The 24,466-nt window shown below is 49.4% G+C and overlaps 2 protein-coding genes across 3 annotated transcripts; both read left to right on the forward strand.

Moving 5' to 3' along the window:
• The first annotated feature begins 214 nt into the window (after nucleotides 1-214).
• Nucleotides 215-8,160, forward strand: LOC117859054 (uncharacterized). Its single transcript, XM_034742228.2, has 9 exons — nucleotides 215-985; nucleotides 1,104-1,322; nucleotides 1,437-1,585; nucleotides 1,669-1,942; nucleotides 3,064-3,272; nucleotides 5,581-5,959; nucleotides 6,068-6,438; nucleotides 6,544-6,817; nucleotides 7,748-8,160. Exons 1-9 carry the CDS (start codon nucleotides 715-717, stop codon nucleotides 7,978-7,980), a joined length of 2,379 nt encoding a protein of 792 aa, XP_034598119.2. The 5' UTR covers nucleotides 215-714; the 3' UTR covers nucleotides 7,981-8,160.
• Nucleotides 8,161-9,833: 1,673 nt separating this feature from the next.
• Nucleotides 9,834-11,903, forward strand: LOC117858235 (GDSL esterase/lipase At5g45910). Of its 2 annotated transcripts, none has more exons than XM_034741267.2 (4): nucleotides 9,834-10,205; nucleotides 10,296-10,669; nucleotides 10,759-11,029; nucleotides 11,143-11,903. In XM_034741267.2, the coding sequence occupies exons 1-4, from the start codon at nucleotides 9,944-9,946 to the stop codon at nucleotides 11,367-11,369; spliced, it is 1,134 nt and encodes a 377-aa protein (XP_034597158.1). In that variant the 5' UTR covers nucleotides 9,834-9,943; the 3' UTR covers nucleotides 11,370-11,903. The 2 variants fall into 2 exon arrangements, with proteins under 2 accessions (XP_034597158.1, XP_034597157.1); XM_034741266.2 differs by having other exon boundaries at nucleotides 9,835-10,205; nucleotides 10,756-11,029.
• The last annotated feature ends 12,563 nt before the right edge of the window (nucleotides 11,904-24,466 follow it).

Genomic DNA, 24,466 nt, shown 5'->3' on the forward strand with positions numbered 1-24,466 from the left:
GGTCCCAGTATTCTTGGAGTCCACGTGGCAGACTGCCATTTACGAGCCTCATGAATGCTCATTAAGGAGCAGTAATGGAGCTCATGAATGGTTCCGCGACAGTCGTTGTAATCACAAATGAAACAGCCCAGCAGCATTGTCTATCCATCCATTCCATTTCCATGGACATGGACGAGTGCTACCGGAAAATCCAGGTCTCCCATCTAGGATTTTTTTTTTAAAGGGACGACAGCGAGGAATGTCCCGAGAGGCCGAGATGAGCGGTAAACGGGAACAGAGAGAGAAAGAGATAAATTGAGGTTTGGGAGCGAGCGTCAGGCTCCGGAAATCGGAATCACGTGTGAACCTGCCATCAACCGTCCTTTGGCTCAGGGCTACTGGAGTGCAGTGGCCGGAGTGGCTGTGGCTCTCCGCTCTCCCCTCCACCCACCTCCTGCTCACTCAGATTTGCCCCTCACCATTTACTCCCCCACCTACAATATCAAGCCATCCGCCATTACTGACCTGAGCCCATCGCCCTTCGCAACGCGGAAGCGCCACCACCTCATGCCGCTCCCGGCCTACCCTGCTGTGCTGCTACTAGTACTAGCAGTGTGCCATAGCTAGCTGCTAGCGCCACTAGCAGGCTACAGTCGACAGCCACTGCCACCGCTCCCTGCGCCTGCGCAGCTCTGCCATTGTACAGTACCACCAGCGCCCTGCGGCCGCGTTCCCATGGCGCCCTCCGGCAATCTGCTGCCCGCGCTCGCCGCCGCTTTCCTCTGCTGCGCCCTCGCGCCGGTCGCCCAATGCGGCGGCGGCGGAGGCGCCCCGCAGAACTACACCTCCATGTTCAGCTTCGGCGACTCGCTCACCGACACCGGCAACCTGCTCGTGTCCAGCCCGCTCTCCAACCACATCGTCGGCCGCTACCCCTACGGCATCACCTACTTCCACCGCCCCACCGGCCGCTGCTCCGACGGCCGCCTCGTCGTCGACTTCCTAGGTGCGTCCTGCCGCCGGCGCCGGCCATTAATTAATGCCGCCTTGATTTCATTCTCGTGCGTTTCCGTGCCGGTCCTGATGGTGTCTCTTCCCTGCGACGGCCGGCCGTACGCGCGCAGCGCAAGCGTTCGGCCTGCCGCTGCTGCCGCCGTACCTGCAGTCCAAGGGCAAGGACCTCCGCCGGGGCGTCAACTTCGCCGTCGGCGGCGCCACCGCCATGGATCCGCCCTTCTTCCAGGAGATCGGCGCCTCCGACAAGCTCTGGACCAACCTGTCCCTCAGCGTCCAGCTCGGGTGGTTCGAGCAGCTCAAGCCGTCGCTCTGCAGCTCGCCAAAGAGTCTGTCCACATTCGTTTTCCCATTAAGATTTTGCCTTTGCATTTCGGATTCTGCTCCTGAATAAAACTGAAGCGCTGATTGCAAATTTGATTACTGCCCCCGAATCGAAACAGAGTGCAAGGAGTACTTCAGCAAGTCCCTGTTCCTGGTCGGAGAGATTGGGGGAAATGACTACAACTACGCGTTCTTCAAGGGCAAGACCCTGGACGACGCCAAAACTTACGTTCCCACGGTCGCCGGCGCGGTCACCGATGCCACTGAGGTCACCAAATCTAGCATCAAGCTCTCCATTGTTTATTTCTTCACACGATTCGATCGTCACTAAACAATTGCAACTCCCAACAGAGGCTGATCAAAGCCGGCGCGACGCACCTGGTGGTGCCGGGGAACCTGCCGATGGGCTGCTCGTCGGCGTACCTGACCCTGCACCCCGGCCGGAACGGCAGCGACTACGACGCCGCCGGCTGCCTCAAGACGTACAACGACTTCGCGCAGCACCACAACGCCGTGCTCCAGCAGAAGCTGCAGGCGCTCCGGGCCAAGTACCCGCAGGCCAGGATCATGTACGCCGACTACTACGGCGCCGCCATGTCCTTCGCCAAGAACCCCAAGCAGTTCGGTGAGTGCCATTGCTCAACCAACTGATATCGAATCTGAATTCGGAGCTTTTCTAAAATTTACATCGATCTGATCATCACACGACTGATCAGCTACACTGAAAGTGACACGAAATGGTCACTATGCTTAGTTAGAGAGGATGGCCCGCCACGATCTGGCATCAAAATGGGGTTCCAATTGTAGGGCTCTTTCGGAAAAGGTCGGGGGATCTAAGCCACTTATCCAGTCTCCTTTCGAGAAAGGAGAGTCGTGTCTTGCTTATTGCTTGCTTAGTTGCTTTCGCTACACTGAAAAGACATACGGTCCTTTTAGTCAGCCATCTCCAGTAGCTAACACATGGATGTGACACTGAAAAAGTGAAAAACATGGATCTTTGATCTTTTCCAAGGAGTGGTAAAAGCCTTTTCTTTTAGAATGCTGATCTAGGAAGTGTGATCCTTCCATCGCGGTAAAGTAAAATCTGAACTCCTTGACTCTGAAGCTCCGACCTGATATAGCACTCATCAACATTCAGAAACTTCTTTTACTGCAATTTCAGATACGTTGTCGTTTGAGGTACTAGTGAAGTCTACTGGCATCTTGATCAGCTGATGAGTATTTATTTGTCACACACCAGTAAATTGATCTGGAGTTCCCTTAGCTAGATGCCACTGTCAGTTCATCAAATCGGCCTCTCTTTTTTCTTTGAAAAGCAATCGTCTCTATTGATGAGTTCGTTAGCAGCTCAGGCTTAGACCAACTGTCATGATCTGTTATTTTCTGTTCTATAGGGGAAATGACAATGTCGATTTAAGGGTAACTGCCAACTGTTTATAGACTTGACCTGTAGCTTCCACTGTCAGAGTTAGTGTGGTTCGGTTTTGAATAGACACAGACAGTTCACAGACCAGATGGTACATTACTCTGGATTGAGTATCAGAGTAATACGGTGGCAAACATGATTAGGCATTTCCAACTTTGTTCATGAAACTGGTCCAGACGTCCAGTAGTGCAGAGTACCTACACCTAAAAAAAATCAGCACACCTCTTGATCAACAAATTCAGCTCTTCCCCCTGCTGCATATGTTGTTCTGAATATCTCTGTTACTCACCTGCTGCTGTGAAACTGCTCTCTGCGTGCAGGCTTCACTCAAGGTCCGCTGCGGACGTGCTGCGGCGGCGGCGGGCCGTACAACTTCAACCCGAAGGCGAGCTGCGGCGTGCGGGGTTCGAGCGTGTGCACGGACCCGTCGGCGTACGCCAACTGGGACGGCGTGCACCTGACGGAGGCCGCCTACCACGCCATCGCCAACAGCATCCTCAACGGCCCCTACACCAGCCCCAGGCTCCTCTGATGATCGTCCAAGGCCCGTCATCGACGCGATGATCAGCAACTAATCTGTCGTGGCAAAGACTGTGACTGTGATGAGCTAGTAGTGGTAATTAAAACTGTTGTGCGTGCTAGCGTGACACTGGATGGGTAACTCGTAATTAAAATGGTGGAGTTTTGGGTTCTGAACTGTCTGATGGGTTGGTTTTGGGTTCTGAACTTTTGCGCGGAGTGTGCCGCTGGCTTTTACGGCCATCTCCTCGGTCGGTCGCAGTCATGGCAGCAGCACTCAAACTCCAAACTCCACTATTTTGGAGTGTGATGGTCTGCTTGTATTAGCAGAGGGGATGGCCACAGCTGGTTCCGGTTCTGCGGTACTGGGCGTATCTGACGAGTGACGAGGAAACACAAGTGACCAGTCATCCTCCATTCAATTTATACAGCCAATGCAGCAGATGGCTTTTGGGTTTCCTACCTTTCGTGCCGCCGGCCGGTGCCTGGTGCAAAGATCGATCAGCTCCTCCGGTGGTGGTTCGACGAACTGAAGCCAGCGCTTTGCCGCAAAGCATCTGCAGGTAAAGATCGGTGATTCGCAACCGGGAGTTTTTGGTGGGCGTCCCACACCGCCTAGCCCAATTCCATGCTCCAGGCCGGGCTGAGAAATCTCTCTTTTTTTTGTTAGCATGGTGGGCCGTTGGAACTAGGCCCCTCAGCCAGCATATAACAAACAGCTCGCAAGACAATGGCCCATTGGGCATGTTTATTTGACCGATGATGCTGCGGTGTGGGCACGTGGTTTGCAATTTGCATGGCATGCGGCCATGCAGGCAGGTTTTTTCAACGGTACCACAGCTCCTCCTCTTCTTTTCTGGTGGCGTGTGGCGGCGGCGGCCCCGTACAACTACGGCCCGAATGCAGAATGGCGCTGTGAGCGCGCAGCTCCGTCCAAGGCGATGATCAACTTTGTCAAATTTAAGAAATTTAACTTATTAAGAGAGAGCTAGGATGATATTTTTAAAGGCAAAATTTGCTACGGGACACTGAAAGTGACCCCTCTTTGCTAGCGGACATGCAAAATAGAGCAGTTTGCTGGAAGACACTTTTGTTTCTGCCAATTTTGCTGGAAGACACTTTGAGGAGGGAGAATATTTTTTTTGACATCTAGTGCCCCTGCTTGTCCACGTTCCGTACGTGGTTCTCGACGATGCCGAGGTTGATGAGTCCGTCAGGGTTGTCGGAGCAGCGGCGGAGGCCGGCGTAGTAGAGCAAGTCCTTGTCCTCGGAGCGGACGACGACGCCCCGGGCGGAGAGCCCGGGGAGCGCGGCGCGCGGGGTGAGGAGGCCCCGCGAGTGGGAGCGGTGGATTGGGGAGGCGGCCGTGGAGTTGGCGCTCCCCGCGGCGGAGGGGTAGGCGGGGCCCGGCGGCGGGGACCCGGGCGCGGCGGCCGGGGGGCGGTTGCGCTTGATGTAGCACGAGGCTGCCTCGGCCCTGCACCACCCCCTGCAGCGACACCACGATGCACATCTCGCCATCCGCACGCGGCCGCGCCGTCCTGTCACGTGATGTTGACGGTGGCGGCGGGTTCTTCTTCCTGCTCTTGCGGGCTGCGGTGGGGCTGAGGTCGTCGTCGTCGTCCCTCATGTGCACAGGGGGTGCGGCTGCGGTGGCAGTCTGTGCCGCGGCGTCGTGGGGGGCGGCGCGCGGCGGCGCCGGGGCAGCATAGGGTGCGGGTGGCAGGATTCGGTTGGTGCGGGCGGGGGATCTGGGGGTGGTGGTTGCGGTGGTGGTGGCCGTCTGGCTCTGGGCGAGGAGGAAAGGGAGGAGGTGGGGGACGCCGGGCTTGGCGTCTTGCTTGCCGCTTCTGGCATCGGGCGGTGAACGAGCCAACCCCCGTTGGCTTGGCTTGGCTTCGGGTCTTGGGCGGAACAACAGCTCAGGTGGCGGTGGGGTCTTGGGCGGAACAGCGGCTCAGCCGGAACGTGGACGAGCAGGGGTACTAGATGTCAAAAAAAAATATTCTCTCTCCTCAAAGTATCTTCCAGCAAAATTGGCACAAACAAAAGTATCTTCTAGCAAACTGCTCTATTTTGCATGTCCGCTAGCAAAGAGGGGACACTTTTCAGTGTCCCGTAGCAAATTTTGCCTTTTTTAAACGAATGGGGGTACTCTAAATCATTAATGAAAATATGGGACAATGGTACAGTAAGTTTGGTTTATATCAAAGTCAACCCGTGCATCCTATTTGTGGAATGATGGACGGTACAAAGTATGAATACTAATATACTATGAGTGCAAAGTGTACGTGTGGTGTGAGTGCCGCTGGTGACCAAGAGCGTTACCAAGATTTGGAATCGTCGATCCCTTGTCCATGTCCATCCGGCCCTATATACGCACTCCGGGCGAATATGTATACGCACACCAGTTCCGAGCGAACAGGTTTCTGCCTACGTACCGGCGTGCCACCATGAGGGTTTCCGTCGCTGCGCTCCTCGTCGTCGTCGTCGTGCTCCACGTCGCGGACGCCACCGTCCTCCGGCCCCAGAAGCTCTTGTTCCCGGCCATTTTCAGCTTCGGTGACTCGTACGCCGACACCGGCAACTACATCATAGAGGTGGATCCCAGGCCGTTCAACTTCTCACCTTACGGCGACACCTTGGGCCGCCCCACCGGCCGCGCAAGCGACGGCCTCCTCCCCGTCGACTTCGTCGGTACGTCGCCGCCAATAATGTTGCCGCCGCCGCCGCTCTGATATCTGGTTACCGTCGACGCCGTACGGCAGTACTGATCTCACAGCTCGTTTATTCGTTCAAGCGTAGCGAATGCTGTGGGCCTGCCTCTCGTGCCGCCGTACTTGGACAGGAGCCAAGACTTCAGCAAGGGCGCGAACTTCGCGGTCATCGGGGCGAGGGCGCTGGACCAGGCCTTCTTCCTGGAGCAGAACGTCACGTCGCCGGCGGCTCCGATGAACAGCTCCCTTAGTGTCCAGCTGCGGTGGTTCGAGGAGCTCAAGCCGTCGCTTTGCAATGCCACAAAACAAGATTGCGATGACTACTTGGGCAAGTCCCTCTTCTTCGTGGGAGAGTTCGGCGGGAACGACTACCTCGCCTTCCTGTCCGCCAAGAGCGTCGAGCAAACGACGCAAACCTTCGTCCCGGTCGTCATCAACGCCATTGCCGCCGCTGCAGAGGTACTCAAACCTATATACATCAATTCAGAACCGACTATACTATATATAGTTGTTTCCTTTCTTTTAGAAAGAAAATGCACTCACGCATGGCGTGCCTGTGCGCAGAGGCTCATCCAGCACGGCGCCAGGCGCATCGTCTTGCCGGGGAACATACCCATGGGCTGCCTCCCTGCCATCCTGACGCTGTACCCGAGCCCGAACGCGTCGGACTACGACAGCTACGGGTGCCTCGACAAGTTCAACGCCCTCGCACGCTACCACAACGAGCTTCTCCGGAGGTCGGCGCGGGAGCTCCGAGCCAAGTACCCGCGCGCCGCGATCGCCTTCGCCGACTACTACCAGCCCGTCCTCGCGTTCCTCACGGCGCCGGCGCTCTTCGGTGAGATCGATCACGAGTCCACCCTAGCTATAGCTACCTGTTGGCGTAAGGCCAACACACGAAAGTACTAGAGTGTGTGGATCGCGAAAAGACCGAACGGCAGTATACTGCCCAGACTGGTCATATCGGGCCAGCAAACCGGTTAGACCGGTTTCTAGGGTTTTGCCTGGATCGATTGCTCGAGGGGATAACTACCACGCTTACGTGATGGAGGACGGCTATGTTTACGAGCAAATTAGCAAAATGATAACCAACGCACTTACGTGGTGAAGAAAAACTAGTTTACAAGCAAGCTAGCAAAGGCTATCAAAGCTCTCACTCGGGAGGGACCCCGTTAGGGCGTGAACGTCGCCGACGTGCCCTAAGTCGATCAGCAAGTCTAGGACGCCATCTCTGGTCGTGGAGATTAGTAGACGAACAGCAAGAGAGGTTGGAAAAGATTTAGGGTTTAGGAGATAAAAAGTAAGTGCATAGTTGTTTGATTTGATTGGGTTGCACTCAATCGGTCGTGGCCCTTTATATTTATAGGGTGAGGAGGTCTTGCCGGAGTAGGAGTCAAAGATTACACAAATCCCGTGTCAAAATACAACTACTAACTCGAATTAAGCTGGTCAAACCGGTCAGACCGCCCATCCAAACCGGTCTGACCGGTCTGCGCAGAGCTGAATTTTGCTAGAGCCATAACTCTCTCATCCCGATTCCAAATTGAACGTTCTACATATTCATTTCAATCGTCTCGATGAGATCTACACAATGGTGAAGTCCAATCATAGATTTGATAATGTTTGTAAAATCGGTCTGACCGGTTTGTAGACCAATTTGTCCAAACCCATGCCCGACTTATCCATTCATCGTACACATCCTGCTAGCTTGAACAATGAACAGAGCTTGGAACCAGCTGGCTCTGAGACGACTGTGCGACGGGTGCAGGGTTCGACAGGAGCACGACGCTGGTGGCGTGCTGCGGCGGTGGCGGCGAGTACAACTTCAACGCCACCGCGTTCTGCGGCTTCCCGCCGGCGACGGCGTGCGAGGACCCGTCTAGGTCGGTGAGCTGGGACGGCATCCACCTCACGCAGCCGGCGTTCAGGAAAATCGCCAGGTCGTGGCTGCACGGCCCGTCGTCGGTGCCGCCGATACTGACCCTTGCCCTCGAGCTTTGATCCGTTTGAACTTGCAGGGACTGCTACCGTTGGTTTTCGTTACTATCGCTACGTACTCGTTGCAGCATGGCCTTTTCCAGACTATATATAACACTATTGAATTAAATAAATGTAAGATGCAACATTATTGGGACACGTGACATCGATTTGTTATTGAGCCATGGAGCGGTTTTCCTTCCACTGCTTGTCCTATATATGCATGTACTCCCATGAACTAATCTACGTCATGTCATACATAAAAGGAAGGAGGGAGTACCAAATATCCTACATATATGTACGTACTCCCATGAACTAATCACGGTAGACTCGAGCGCGGCACGTCGCAGGGACCGTGCAACTTCACAAGTAACTGGTGTAGCACTAGCTTGCTTCTGCAAAACCATTAGAACCGCATGATACTCGGCCCCTGCATTGGACGAGATCTACAAAATGGTAACTCGATGCTACCATTAAGGACAGCGCAACCGCAACGGAGTCCGATCTCCCAGGTGCGACGGCGTGCACATACCATCCATGATGGTGAAGTGGGACGCCATACACCTCATGAAGTTGGCATACATGAACATCGCTAGAACATGCATGATTACACCTGGGGCGGATCCAGGGTGCAGGGGGGCTCAAGCCCCCCTACCTGGAGTTGAAATCCTTCGAATAAAGACATCGGCAAGCCTTTGGTGAAGATGACGGATATTGGAACATAGTTGATCCATGTACACGGATGGGACAGAAGAGTGACGCGTTCATGGACAAGGTGCACGTCAATCTTCATATACTAGGCGCTGGAGAGATAAAAAGGGCAGGTCTGGTCATGGTCCTGGCAACGGATCCAAACTCAAGTGCTCTAAAATCGGACTCCTTTTTTGTTTGCGAAAAAAAATCGGACGCCTTTGATGTTGTCTTAGTAGGCTAGAGTGGCACGTTGCATAACTAGCTTAGTCAACTCGCTTCTACAACTCAGCCTAAGTACTAGAAAGACATCCCGACGCCGGTGGGGATTTCCAAAGTTGCTATGTATGGGAATTTTCAAATCTATCATTACACACAATTTCCCAAGAAAGATGTCTTGGCCTTTTAAAGAAACTTTTTCTAGCGATTTTCAACACCGTTTAGTAGTCTAGGTTTAGAAATGTCCATAGACGATCGTTATAATGACAATGCACCTAGCACATTGTAACCAATTACCGAAAAGTGAAAGATACAATGATCATAAACATGCAAGGGTTCCTAATTCTAGCATCAACGAACTCCCTCCGTACTCGATTACAATTCAGTTTAGCTTTGACCTATGTCAAATGCTCTAAATCTGACTAAATTTTTAGAAAAATATATTACCATCTATAATACAAACAAATACACTTCCAAGACATTGTATAGACTACAAAAATGAGCTACGGATCTAAACCGTTCGTGAGGCCATATTTAAAACGTCACCAATGGTCTGGGCAAGTTTATCATTTTTTGCTCTTTTGCAAATACACGAGATGCACGTCTGGATTTGGAACCGTGTTTTTTAAAAAAAATCAACCCATAAAATTTTTGCCAATAAGGTATAAAGAAATTTAAAAAGTTCCTTTGAAGACTATATTGGTCCACAAGGCCATTAAGCTTAATGGGCCTTTCTGAACAAAATGTAAACGGCGGACCATGGACAAGGAAATGGACATTACCGCTCGACGGCAATTTACAAAAGTGGCACCGACACCGACCCATCTGCTTTTGCTGTCTTTGCTTAATGGCGTCAGCATTATTCCTAAAATTTGTTTAGAGATTGTTTAGTATCAGGTCAACGAGTGGTGCGCTATCGAAATCTGAATCTGCAAATCGCTGTACCCGATTTGCTATATATTTACTCTGAAGGTCCAAAATGATCGGCGTACAATCTGGGAATGCCGGCCGAGCCGTAGTCTCTCTCGAGCGGCATTTGGTAATCGTTTCGTTACCGTGATCCAGTGATTCTGCAGCCATGAGGAGTCCCGTCATCGCCGCCGTGGTCCTCCTCCTCGGCTCGTTCCTGCTCCACGGCGCGGACGCCGGCCACCGGCCCAAGCCCTCCTTTACCGCCATATTCAGCTTCGGCAACTCCTACGCCGACACCGGCAACTTCGTCAGGTTCGCCGCGCCCTTCATCCCCGTCATCCCTTTCAACAACCTCCCCTACGGCGAGACCTTCTTCCACAAGCCTACCGGCCGGGCCAGCAACGGCCGCATCATCCTCGACTTCATCGGTACGCTCCTACGCCATCGATGTTGCCGCCGCCGCCGCTCTGAACAAACATGCTTCAATTCGCCTGACATGGATTTGCATGCGCACGCAGCTGAAGCTTACGGTCTGCCGTTGGTGCCGCCGTCCCTGGACACGACGCAGAGCTTCAGCAAGGGCGCGAACTTCGCGGTCGTGGGGGCGACGGCCCTGGACCTGTCCTACTTCATGGAGCGCAACATCACCTCCGTTCCCCCGTTCAACAGCTCGTTCAGCGTCCAGATCGGGTGGTTCGAGCAGCTTCTCAAGACGTCGCTCTGCAACAACACCGCCAAGGGAAAATGCGACGATTACCTGAAAAAGTCTCTCTTCGTCATGGGCGAGTTCGGCGGGAACGACTACGTTTTCCTCCTCGCCGCCAACAAGACCGTCGAGCAAACGAAAACCTACGTTCCCGCCGTCGTCAAGGCCATCGCCGGCGGCGTCGAGGTACTCAACAGTGAATACTCACCGGCCGGCCCTGATCCTCCTCCTCTGATGACCTGATCGGTTGACCAACGCGCGTGTGGGTGCAGAAGTTGATCAAGCACGGCGCCAGGCGCATCGTGGTGCCGGGGAACCTGCCGACGGGCTGCATCCCGATCATGCTGACGCTGTACGCGAGCCCCAACAAGGCGGACTACGACAGGTACGGGTGCCTCGACAAGCTCAACGGCCTGGCGCGCTACCACAACGCCTTTCTCCGGCGCGAGGTCATGGCGCTCCGGATCAAGTACCCGGGCACCAAGATCGCCTACGCCGACTACTTCTGGCCCGTCGTCGGGTTCCTCCAGAACCCGGCCAACTCCGGTGAGATCATCGATCGCGTGCCAACTAGAACGCCGTCCGAACTATACTCGAAACCGAACTGTAACTAACTAAAGCCGTCGGGATGCGACGCATGGCGGCGGTGGTACGTGCAGGTTTCGACGGCAGCACGGCGCTGGTGGCGTGCTGCGGCGCCGGCGGCAGGTACAACTACAACGTCACGGCGGCGTGCGGGTTCCCCGGCGCGACGGCGTGCGCGGACCCGTCCAGGGCGGTGAACTGGGACGGCATCCACCTCACGGAGGCGGCGTACAGGGACATCGCCGGAGGATGGCTGCGAGGCCCGTTCGCGCAACCGCCCATACTGAGCCTCGCGCGTTGAAACACTGCTTGGAGCTTGGATTGACCCTTGAGGGAGTGGAGCCTTTGGCTCTGACCTGGTGTGTGCGTTGCGTACAGGAGATTGAAAAGGTGTTTCTTTTTTCCTTCGTTTTGACCTGTGTGTTTCTTTATTGTTACTACTACATTTGAACTCTTGTTATTAAGGGTCTGTTTGGTAACAAGGTGTTAAAGTTTAACACCCGTCACATCGGATGCTTGGATGCTAATTAGAAGTATTAAACATAGGCTAATTACAAAACTAATTGCACAGATGGAGTGTAATTCGCGAGACGAATCTATTAAGCCTAATTAGTCTATGATTTGACAATGTGGTGCTACAGTAACCATTTGTTAATGATGAATTAATTAGGCTTAATAGATTCGTCTCGCGAATTAGCATAGGGTTCTGCAATTAGTTTTATAATTAGCTCATGTTTAGTTCTCCTAATTAGCATCCGAACATTCGATATGACACTGTTAAAGTTTAACACCTCGTATCCAAACACCGCCTAAGAATAAAATGTGACCTTTTCAAGACTTCGACTGAATTGATACTTTAACAGCTGCTTGTTTCAGTAGCCATGACCATGAGCCCCAAACGTCAACGATCCAACCGAAACCTTTTCATTCTTGCTCTGAGGAGGAAAGAAAATAATGTGACGGTGTGACTCGTTCGTGCTAGTACCAGTAAGTACCGTATGTCTGGGCCAAACAATTAACTTGGCAGTTGGCACCACCACTTCATTGATTTTTTTGAACTGAACGGCAAAAGATTTGCCGTAATTTTTATTACTAGACCAAACAACTGAAAAACAACTCAACGCTCTCCACAACTGACTTCATTGATTCAGAGTCTGTTTAGGAGCACTCCACTTTCCAAAAACCAGCTCCACTCCATCAGCTCCATACTTTTCCAGCTCCACTCCACTAACTCCAGAAAATATGGAGCTGATGGACGTGTTTGGCTGATTGCAGTACTCCAGCTCCAAAAACATGAAGATTTGTTGTGAATAGTCTATTTTACCCATCGTAAATGGACCCACGTGTCATCCTCTCCTCTTTTCTCCTCTCCTCTTTTCTCCCCTCCTCTCCCCCTCTCTTCTCTCAGGCGACCACCGAGCAGTACGCGTTTCAGGATGGAACGGCCAGCACAAACTTGCAGGTGAGACTGTGATCCTGAAGCCACTGAACTGAATTGAACAATCGTTCCGAGCATTATCCTAACGTAGTTGGGTTTGCATTCTTTCTCCAGCAAAGGAACTTCTGGGAGGCTCTGAACATCAGTGGCAGCAGCAGCGACGAGTGAAGCTCTGAATCTAACAGTCTGTGTAGCGTGTAGGCCCTTGGAGACGACGAATCCCTTTGCCATCATCCTTCCTGCCTGTAGGGTGCTGTAATTCTTTTTTCATATTTTCACCGCGATTAGTATTCTCAAGATAGCAGTAACAGCCATCATCTGATAGTTTAATTAAAATTTTGTGTATAAGAAGAATACTCCTCTGCTCGCCCTCACCAGCAGATGGCCTCCTGCAGCGCGCTCCACCCTTGCTTGTTCTGCAGGCTCCAGTCTGCGCCCGCCGAGACGGCATCAGTGGCATGTCGCGGTGGCATCTGGTCGCCCGTCTGAGCACAACATCAGTGGCATGTCGCGGCGGTCGACGACCTTCGAGACGGCCTTGGCGCGGGCCTCCTCGGTGACGGCGTCCGCCTCCGTCCAGATCTCCTCGAGCGGCCCCGCGGGAGCGCGTCCAGCACACGGCGTGGTGAGCTGGGCTGTGCGCTTACCTCGCCGCGTCCACGCTGGCCATCCGCGGCGCCGGTGAACCAACCAGATGGGGATGCGCCCGGACCAAATGACGCGGATGCAGTCCAGCGCCCAGATGGGGCTCCGCGGCCTCCGGTATCTCGACAAGACCTCCGGCGGGAAGGAGGGGTGGAAGGCCGTCGAGCGTCGCTTTGACGAGATGACAAAGGGCAGCGGGCGACTTCTCACAGAGGTTCGGCGCGGTCTGGCGGAGCGAAGAGGTTCGGCGGCGCCCGGCGCTGCCTGGCCTACGGTTCCTCACGAGGGAGGAGTCACGGGGAAAGAGAAGGGGCGCGCGGATGGGGGTGTTTTGTTTCTGATTGCGAACCGGTACGTGTGTAACCGATGGCAGTGGTGGATAAATATCCACCAACTCCATGAGGAGGTTTGAAAAGGGAGTTTTTGGAGCACCTCCTGAGGTACTTCAAGAAAAACGTGGATCTGACCCTTGCTTCACGTTTTTCCTGGAACCGGAGTTGCTGGAGCTAGACGTGTTTGGCTGCGAAATTTTTGAAGTTGGTGGAGTGGAGCAATTTTTCCTGGAGTGGAGTGCTCCCAAATAGACCATCGTTCATTCAGCAGCTTTGTTAAACTTCGCGCTCGCTGCAAATATGATTGGAGGGAAAGAAATTCGTAAGGCCTGAAGCACAACAGATCTGGCCTTGTGGGCAGTGGCCCAGTATCGAGTGATGCAGCCCATCTTTCATGTCCTTTAAATCGTGCACTTTCAGCCTTTTTGCGCATATAGAGAAAGTGGGTGTTTTTTTTGCTTTTGGAAACATATAAAGCACCTCACGGTTAGATCATATATGTTGCGCAGTTGTGCATGACAGTGGGCTATGATAATGTATTTTATCATTTTTTACAGGGACGTTTGTCCTTCATTGATGCTTCTATCAATTATTCTTCTGTCTTGTTATTATTTGTCATTTCATTTTGTTCGACCAAACAATCTCCTTTTTTATACAAAATATGTATTTATTTCGTGAATCATTAATATTGTTTTTGTGTCATTTTATTCATCATACCTAACAAAAACACGTCCATTATCTTCACTCCCACTTCATATTTATAGTATTTTAGTTTATCTATTTTTTTATCTTGGCGGCTGATTGGACCATTTGTCTTCATTTTTCATTTTTGGCTGAATTTTCAGATCATTATTGAAATGCCAATGCCTCATTAAGCATGACTTTTGTAAAAGAGATGTTGTGCTTGTCTGCTTGAGAGTTGAGACTAAGGAATAGGAAATTTCTAATCTACTGTAGATGTTACAGTTCTGTACTTTTCATCTACTATGAAAATGTTTGTTACTTTATGTACATTTGGATATTTTTCACTCCCGTTTCCAATACTTGTCGTCTATATTTCAAAGTGGGTGGGTGCTCATTTGCACATATTTAATTTGTTTCTTTTTCCGAGTTCTATTTAAGGATGGCCATGAACTGGTTTGGCCCACTGGATCATCGATCCGCTCAAAAAAAAAAGAGTGGGATGGGCCACCGGTAGACCCGAGCAAAATTAGGGCAACAGTAGCTGTAGCTGTCCCATCTGCCACCAAACCTCACGGGCAGCAGTGATCGGCTGATTTCTGCGCGCGTGTTTCACGAGCTGACGAGGTCTGTTGTTGTTGGAGGTGCCCACTTAGATGCCATATCAGTTAGTGTACGTCAATGCAGTTGGTGGATCAATCGCGATCCAGATAAACTTTATTCGGGACTTCTCAATGCTTCGACACCGAGCCAAGATCTTTGATATTCCCTCGGAACCGATGAAAAAGTGGATCGCTTTTTTATGGACTCGCTCAGAATGATTCTTCTCTCTTCTATCTATAGTCATGGCCTATTAGAAGTAGAAGGTACTCTGGTGCAATCCTTACCGACAGAAAAAGATACAAACTCTAATCCCTTTGATGGAAGTATGGATGCATAGCTTTTAGTCTGTTATCAGGTCCTGGTTCATCTTAGTTGCTCTTTCTTCAAAAATTTTTTTATCCTTTTTCCGTAAGCTCCTTCTTTTGTAATGCTCTGCTCCCCTATCTCTGCTTCGCTAGCTTGTTTTGTATCGGTATTCTACTTTTTATAAGTAACATGTATAATCAGTAGGGGATAAACCTCTCACGTTTCCTTAAAAAAAATCGCGATCCAGATCTGGATCCATTGGTGCAAATGGATGTATCATTTTTGCCCGGTCCACGTCAAGGTACTAGCGTTTAGCGGCATGGTAGCGGACTAGTGCCGGTGTAGCAGATCGCGGATAGCGGGTGCTATAGCTAACGCTAAGTCTAAATAGCAGAATTTAAAACATAGTCATAATTTTAGAGCATATATGAATATTAACATCAAATTTACTTATAAAAAGTTATAGTTTTAAGTTAGCCATTATTGGTAAGAATCACAAATAAATAGGTATAATTAAGATGTATGGATATATATTAACATTAAATTCACATATCAATAAATAAAAAAATTTATTTTCATCCAATAACTCTTCGTCACTACCTAAATAACCATTTTAAACATTATTATTACTATTTGATTCATATTCATATGTCACTTGAACTGTAATATAGCGAATAGCGGTCTAACATGAGCAATAGCGGGCAATAGCGGACAATAGCGGCTGCTAAGTACAAACATGCTACCTTGGGTAGGTAGCGGTAGCGGTCGCTATTGTGGGCGCTACGAATGCTATTTAGTACCTTGGTCCACGTGCAATAATTGACTATCATGGTGTGTGGCGTGTCTTGAGGAATACCGGTACCACTGAAAGAAAAATATGATTGTGTACAATGTTAAAGGATAGGTATGTCTCTTGTAAAGAGTCTTATGTTAACACGTCAAATGAATGTGATGATATTGGATACGTAGATGCGTTGGTTAAACCTCGACTACAGATAGATCTTGCATAGATAGAGAAGGTTTAAACCATCTGTGTCTTGTATCACAAGTTATAATCAAACTCTTGTAATCTGTTGGGGATTTCCCTATATTAACATGGAGCCGTGAGCTAGCCTAGGTAGGCAGCCATGTTCACCTAATTACCACTACTTCTTTCATGATAATTAGAGCTACTTCCTCAAAATACATCTACTGCCATGGCCTCCAGTTCCTCGTCATTGTCAAGTGCTCTCGGGCCGCCAGTCTCCGAGAAGCTCAAGCGAGAGAACTTCATTCTTTGGAAGGCCCAGGTGTTGCCGCCGATCAGGGGTGCTTGCCTTCTTGGAATCCTTGACGGTTCAATTCCGGCACCACAAAAAACAATCCAAGATGACAAGAAGAATGACGTCTCCAACCCGGCGTATGAGATATGGCTGGCGCAAGACCAGCAGGTACTCAGCCATCTCGTCAACTCCCTATCGTCCACAGTGTTGGCACAGGTAGCTACGTTGACATCGTCGTCCGAAGTTTGGGTGGCATTGGAAGACATGTACTCGGCACAATCACGTGCACGAGTAACCAATCTACGGATGCAACTTGCAAGCCTCAAGAAGGGAAGCATGGACATCTCAATGTACTTCAACAAGATGAAGTCATCAATCATCACATGCCAGTAGAGCTTCTTCATTAGGAAAAACCCGACTATGCCTCTCTTCGTGTCTTTGGATGTGCATGCTAGCCGAATCTTAGGCCCTTCAACACAAGGAAACTTGCATTCCATTCCAAAAGATGTGCCTTTCTTGGTTATAGATCTATTCACAAAGGGTTCAAGTGCCTTGATATTCCAATTGGCCGTGTGTATATCTCTCGTGATGTAATCTTCGATGAATCTATTTTCCTTTTGAAACTCTCCATGAAAACGCTGGTGCTCGTCTTCGTCAAGAAATTTTTCTTTTACCGGATCACCTTTTGAATAATAGTTCCAGGGATGTAAGTTGTAATGCTAATAGTACTGATGATCATAATCCAAATCATGGTTCTAGCAGAAACCTGGCCAGCACAGAAAACGATGATGATCCACCGACGCCTGCGAGCACTAATTTCCAGGGGGATCCATTGGCGTCTGCGCCTTCCTCGTCCGCCCGAATGATGCCGCCAGCTAGCCAGGCGTTGTCGCATGGTGTCCGGTCTCCACCCGCCAGCCCGAGCGCACCGCGTGCCGCCCTGTCTCCACCCGCGTGGCACGCCAGGACAGGCGGGGGCCGTTGCAGCACCAACGCCCGTGCTAGGACAGCACGTCTCAATTCTGGTGGAAGCGGAGATTTTATCTCCCAGATCTTCTACGGCTCCGGATTTTGCTGATTCAACACCAAATCCTCCTCGGCTAAGGACAAGATCTCAAAGTAGCATTGTTAAACAAAAGCAGTATATAGATGGGATTGTTAGATATGGGTTCTTTTCTTCTACAGGAGAACCACATACTCCAGAGGAAGCACTTAGTGATCACAGGTGGACAAAAGCAATGGAAGAGGAGCTTATGGCGCTTCATAAAAACAAGACTTGGCACTTGGTTCCTCCCTCCAAAGGAAACAATCTTATTGATTGCAAATGGGTGTATAAATTAAAGCGAAAGGCTGATAGGAGTATAGATCGTTACAAAGCAAGATTGGTGGCTAAGGGATTTAAACAAAGATATGGTATTAATTATGAAGATACTATTAGCCCTGTTGTGAAAATTGCTACTGTTCGACTTCTGTTAACTATAGCAGTCTCGAGGGGCTGGTGTTTGAGGCAGTTAGATATACAGAATGCGTTTCTTCATGGTGTTCTTGAGGAAGAGGTTTACATGAGACAACCTCCAGGCTTTGAGGATGCAAAATTTTCAAACTATGTTTGTAAGTTGGATAAAGCTATTTATGGGTTAAAGCAAGCTCCGAGGACCTAGTATTCATGGTTGAGTTCAAAATTACTTGATCTTGGGTTTAGAGCATCCAAGTCTGATGCGTCATTATTTATTTATTTCAAGTAGAACACAACCATATTTATGCTCATATATGTTGATGATATCATAGTAACAGGGTCATCCATGGATGCGATTTCAGCTTTACTTAAAGATCTACGTGCAGATTTTGCTCTTAAAGATTTGAAAAATCTGAATTATTTTCTTGGGATTGAAGTCAAACCAACTCAAGGAGGCATTATATTGTCGCAAACAAAGTATGCTTCGGATGTTTTGAAGAGAGTTGGCATGACAAATTGTAAGTCTTCTTCGACTCCTTTGGCAGCCTTAGAAAAAATTTTCTATCAAGACGGAACTTTACTATCATTAGAAGATGGTACAAGATATCACAGTATTGTTGGGCCTTGCAGTATTTAACTCTCACACGTCCTGATTTAGCTTTTGCTGTTAACAAAGTGTGTCAATTTCTGTATGCTCCTACAACTGTTCACTAGGCGGCTGTTAAAAAAATTCTGAGGTATGTGAAAGGGACACTGAATATTGGGCTTGAGATAAGTAAGTCATCTTCTAATTTGACAAGTGCTTTCTCTTATGCGGATTGGGCCGGTAGCATTGATGATAGAAGGTCTACCGGTGGATTTGATGTTTATTTTGGTCCGAATTTAATCTCATGGAGTGCTAGAAAACATGCAACTGTGTCTAGATCAAGCACTGAAGCAGAGTATAAATCATTGGCCAATGCTACAGCTGAGACTATTTGGGTAGAACCGTTACTATCCGAATTGGGCGTGAAATAAAGGAATCACCTTACCTATGGTGTGACAACCTTGGTGCAACTTATTTATCAGCTAATCCTGTCTTTCATGCACGAGCTAAACATATTGAGATTGATTTTCACTTTGTAAGAGAAAGGGTAGCAAGTAAGCAGTCAGAGATTCGCTTTATTCCATCTAAAGATCAGCTGCCTGATGGTTTCATCGAGGCACTTCCAGCTCGGGAGTTTGAGAAATTCAAAGGCAATCTAAACCTCAGAAGCAAGTCTGGTTAAGATTGAGGGAAGCTGTTAAAGGATAGGTATGTCTCTTGTAAAGAGTTTTGTGTTAACATGTCAAATGAACGTGATGACATTGGATACGTAGATGCGTTGGTTAAACCTTGACTACAGATAGATCTTGTATAGATGGAGAAGGTTTAAATCATCTGTGTCTTGTATCACAAGTTGTAATCAAACTCTTGTAATCTGTTGGGGGTTTCCCCTGTATTAACATGGAGCCGTGCACTAGCTTAGGTAGGCAGCCACGTTCACCTAATTACCATTACTTCTTTCAAGACTTTCTAGACCAAACTAACTCCAAATATAGCTCGTTTGAGCAGCAAATGCGCATTATGCAACAATTAAGATTGAGCAAAAACTTATGCAACAAGAAAAGGAAAGAAGAAATCAACACTTGAAGTTATAGCCGCAACACACAACTATTGATGGCCTAAGTGTCACATTATTAATTTCATAATCCCGATCAACTGCGGTCTCTCTCTGTCACTTGCATTGCACCACAGCACCGGCATCCAATCTGGCTGACTGGCCCCGTTTTCTTCCACTGACTTATTTTTAGCACCCGTCACATCGAATGTTTAGATACTAATTAGGAGTATTAAACGTAGACTATTTACAAAACCCATTACATAAGACGAATCTAAACGGCGAGACGAATCTATTAAGCCTAATTAGTCCATGATTTGACAATGTGTTGCTACAGTAAACATTTGCTAATGATGGATTAATTAGGCTTAATTAGGCTTAATATATTCGTCTCGCCGTTTAGATTCGTCTTATGTAATGGGTTTTGTAAATAGTCTACGTTTAATACTCCTAATTAGTATCTAAACATTCGATGTGACACGTGCTAAAAATAAGTCAGTGGAAGAAAACGCCCCCTTAATTGGTAATTACGTTATCTTCGTCTCCCTTCTGCAAACCACGTGTGCTCTTCACGTGCACGGCGTGGATATCAACCCTGCACCTTGGTTTTCTAGCTAAAGCCTCCCATCTGACCTAGCTGTAGTCTCACAGTCTCACTCCGTCGTTGGCCGCCATGTTGATTCCATTGACATGTACATCATGAGACAGGAAGAAAATTTTTACTTCTCCAACCCTGACATCTTCATCACCTCTGCTTAATAATAGCAAATTAACATAACCATTCGCAACAAAATAGAACCATGATTCATCTATCGCATGTTCGAACCATGTCAATTGGACGTGGCCCCAGTCGTCACAGGACTTTTTGTGATGAATTGGTACTTTAATCACTTGGTCATAGACAACTAGCTAGCTACCCAACAGTTTGCACGTATTGGCGCCAAAACTGTCCACTGGTTTTCTTTATATAAGCAGGTATATATAGATGGAGGTCTGAAGCAGCACGCCCCTCTGTGGCTGGGGCTGCAGTCATTTCTCGTTTTCTGCAGCAGCCATGAAGGTTCTCCCCTTCTACTTTCTCCTCCTCCTCCTCCTCCCGTGCCTTCTCCACGGTGCACACGCCGTCGAGTACCCATACAAGCCCTTCACCTCCATATTCAGCTTCGGGGATTCGTATGCCGACACCGGCAACTTCATCAAGCTGGGCAAGCCGTTCCTCCCGCTGATTCCATTCAACAACCACGGGTAGAGAACTCGATATTAGTCCCGATTGGTAGGGTGCAAATCTCCCGAAAATCCATCCGGAATAAACCAATCGGGATAAAAGGGGGGGTCTTTTGTCCCGGGTCACTCAACCAGGACAAAAGACCCCCTTTTTATTTAAGTTCATGGTTTTTCCTCGGAGAAAGGCAATGAGCCCCCGAATCCCATCGAACGGACCCGGGAACTATATGAACTTGCCATCCGGAATCTGGAGTACGCCACCAGCTTGGCCCGAGCCGAACCCCCCCAAACAGGGATCGGGACTCCACTCGAACCGACCCGTTCGCAGCTCAACGAGCACCACAGTTCGTCCAACGAGGATAACGTGGCACGGCTCACCCCCTCCGTCCCAGCGAACGGACGCTCGAGGGGTAGTGATCAAAAGTCAATCTAACCTCTCGATCGGTCTCCCGCAACGCGCGGGGGCTCGGGGGCTAGAATCGCAACCAGTGACCACGCGTGTGGTCACAATCTGGAGTCGTGGAGCAAGCGTGGTCGTTGGATCAATAGGGAACCTTCCCGAGCTGAGCCAGCCTCGAAACATCCTGCCTACCCAAAACTCCCCGGCCAGGCCAAACAAGCGAAACTTTTTTCTCCCTGATCAAATGTAGGTTGTAGGACAAATGGAGATCCTCGACGAAGCGACGAATGCAGCCTCTGGAGGAGCATTTTTGCTCCACCAAAGGCTCGGGGGCTACTGTTGGGGGGGGGGAATATTAACGACCTCCTTAAACAACGGTCATAAGGGCCTGGGCCCACCTGCGGCGACAGTGACCTCCGCCAACTTGGCACAGATAGGAAATATTCCGCTTCGCCTCGCCGACTCGTGGTCCTAGGGTCGGACACACCGATTCCTCACCGCAAGACTCCGCCTCGCCCGACCCCGGGCGCAAGGGGTCGGACGCGCCCGACCCCTTGCGGCAAGGCTCCGCCTCGCCCGACCCTAGGTGCTGGGGGTCGGACGCATCCGGGCCCACAAGACAGAGCTTCGCCTCGCCCGAGGGTGTGCGCGGACTGGCAGACGAAGGCGCGGATCTCGTGGGCCCCCACCGATCTTGCCATAAATGCGACCTGTGGGGCGCCCATCCGGGATGCGGCTCTGACGCGAAGAAAGGCACACGTGCTCCTTGACGTGACCCATCGCAGTGTTCGGGTGGTACACTGAAGCCACGACCGCACGGGGCTACAGCGGCGCCGCCCTAACTCTCCCCTGTGGCGTTCGTCATAGGGCACTCATTACCCATGCCGACTAGTGAAGGAAGGAGCGCCGCCCAGTTTCCCGCTCGGCCCCGTGGCAGGAGCACGTTGATCGTGCCTCCCGGCTAGCACGCAAGGCTACAGAGGTCGTCCGCCATCCGCAACGTGCACCACTACGGCGGCCAGTCATCATCATCATTATCTTGGATGGCTACAGCGTTCGGTCGCCACACACGTCCCGCATGCTCGGTCACAGCGGCCGACCGCCGGGTCGCCTACAGGGACCAACTACAACCATCCCCCTCCGGTGGTCATGCTGATAGGAGACCAAGACCGGAAGGGAAGGCGGCGACCTCGGGGACTCGGTCCTCCTCCATGCGCTTTACTTTACTTTACCTGCTTATCTCTTTTACTTCTCCTTGCTCCTGGCTCAATTGTAACTCCCGTCTCCTCCTTGCGCTATAAAAGGAGGACCGGGGGACCCGAGCAAGGGATGGCTCTCTAGCAACCCAAAAACGCCCAACTCACCATCCTTCCATACGAGCATCAGTGCACACCCAAGAGACTTGGGACCAGCTTCCCTCTCTCACCCGTTTGTAATCCCTACTACAAACTCTGCACGAGTAATACGAGCTACCTCCCACACTGGACGTAGGGCTATTCTTGCCCGAACCAGTCTAACCCCGTGTCCTCTCGTGCAAACCATCTAAACCCTACGCGCATAAAAACAAATTCACTTGCCGTTGTCTTGACTCTAAATTCTTGACAACAACAATAAGGCTGACCATTTACTATGTTGGTTGTAAACTATTTAATTTATACATGAATATCATAAATCATGATGATGGAACTTAAATATACTTTTGTATGCTAATGCGTGTTGCTTGTACGAGAGAATGCATGTCATATGATAATTAAGAGAATATAATTCTATCGGAAGGGTTGTGATGTAACGTTTCATTTGATTTCATATATCATTCCATACCTGCCTAGCTAAAGGATCTTTCTGCAATTGCATATCCTATAGTGTCATAATGTAAAATGGCAAGGATCTAGTGGTGACGATTGTGATTTGTGAACTAAACATTCTCATCTGCGTCTCCTCTCCCGTTGACTCTCGTCTCTCCTTCCTCTCTCCCGTATCACTTGCTTTCAGTTCTAGATCCGAGCGCGTGGAGCCCGGCGGGTGGCACTACGGCCAGCGCGCTGCTCGGTGGCTAGGCGCTGAGGCCCGGCTGGCGGCCCTGTGGCACAGCGGCGCGACGGCGGCGAGGTAGCTGGTGGCTTCCGTTCCATTCCATTTGCGCGCGCAGGAGAGTATAACGGCGCCATCCGCACGAGATCAGAGAGCGAGCCGCTGCCATCCTCTCGAGGTGATGCAAAGTCTCTCTGGCCTCGTTAATGCCACGTAGGAATAAAATGATGATGTGGCAACTTATAGACAGCTTATCTATTATCTTAATTTAATAGTGTTAAAAGAAGCCAATACGTTCACCGAGGGGTTTAGAAATTACCACATTAATTGAAAAAAAAAGAATATACACCGTTTGATTTTATGAAGATCCAACGGTCTATATTAAACTAAAAGTCCATATCAAAAACATTAACAAATAGATAAATTGGAAACTTAAGAAAAAAGAAGATAGACCCATATTATAACGGTAAAGACTTTTCACCAGAGATATGTAGTTCACGTGCTATTTAAGTCAGTCAATCCGTCTTGCATTAGCATTAAGAAACTGTACAATTAGTTATTCACAGGGGACGTACGTAAACAATAAAAATTGATGTGTATTAGTATTAGGAAACAATTTGCTTTCCGGACAAGGAGGCAAACAACAAAAGTAAATAAAAAAGCACCCTTTATGCAAATACTACTGATTTCCGATATGTATTACTATTAGGAAGCAATTTGCTTTCCGAAAAAAAAAGTGTTGCCCGTGTGCCTGTCCGGGCTGTGATGGTAACGCAAAAAAGATCATTCAAACTAAATATGGGTTCACAGAAACAGTACGTGGAATGCTAATACACCATAAAATAATACATATACAGCTTTGGGATAAGATTTATAAAAAGAAAATAAAAGCGACAAGAAAATAAAAGTAACATTTTATCCAATGGTGGTATTTACAGTAAAGCCAAAATCAATCATGACATCATAAAAATATACTAAAATAATTAAAATATTAATATCCAAAATATTTTAAAAAGATTAAGACCGTAGAAACTCACAAATTTGCACGTACACGCAATTCTATGAATACACACGTGCATTCCTATCCATATGAACACCTCTGAGAGATTGAGCTGGTAAATCTTCAAGATTGATAAAGTCACCACTAGCACCTTGCTATTGACACGCACGTCACCTACCACTGAAGAATAGCACCAATTAAATCCTTAAAAAATTTAGGGAAATGCGAGCACCCACATGGAGTTGAGGACTCGAAATGAATATACACACAACCCTATCCTTATGAGCACATCCGAGAGACTAAACTGACATATCCTTAAGATTGACGAAGTCACCACTAGCACCTCGCCTACTATTGAAAGAGTAGTGCCGGTTAAATAC

This window comes from Setaria viridis, chromosome 5, assembly GCF_005286985.2.
Source record: "Setaria viridis chromosome 5, Setaria_viridis_v4.0, whole genome shotgun sequence".
Taxonomy (NCBI): domain Eukaryota; kingdom Viridiplantae; phylum Streptophyta; class Magnoliopsida; order Poales; family Poaceae; genus Setaria; species Setaria viridis.

Excerpts from the sequence above, each read along its gene's own strand:
- LOC117858235 (XM_034741266.2), top strand. The coding sequence starts at position 9,944 with ATGAGGAGTCCCGTCATCGCCGCCGTGGTCCTCCTCCTCGGCTCGTTC. Across the intron at positions 10,206-10,295 it reads CATCATCCTCGACTTCATCG|CTGAAGCTTACGGTCTGCCG; the intron begins GTACGCTCCTAC and ends ATGCGCACGCAG. Across the intron at positions 10,670-10,755 it reads CCATCGCCGGCGGCGTCGAG|AAGTTGATCAAGCACGGCGC; the intron begins GTACTCAACAGT and ends GTGTGGGTGCAG.
- LOC117859054 (XM_034742228.2), top strand. The coding sequence starts at position 715 with ATGGCGCCCTCCGGCAATCTGCTGCCCGCGCTCGCCGCCGCTTTCCTC. Across the intron at positions 1,323-1,436 it reads GCTCTGCAGCTCGCCAAAGA|AGTGCAAGGAGTACTTCAGC; the intron begins GTCTGTCCACAT and ends GAATCGAAACAG. Across the intron at positions 3,273-5,580 it reads ACACCAGCCCCAGGCTCCTC|AGAGCGTTACCAAGATTTGG; the intron begins TGATGATCGTCC and ends CGCTGGTGACCA.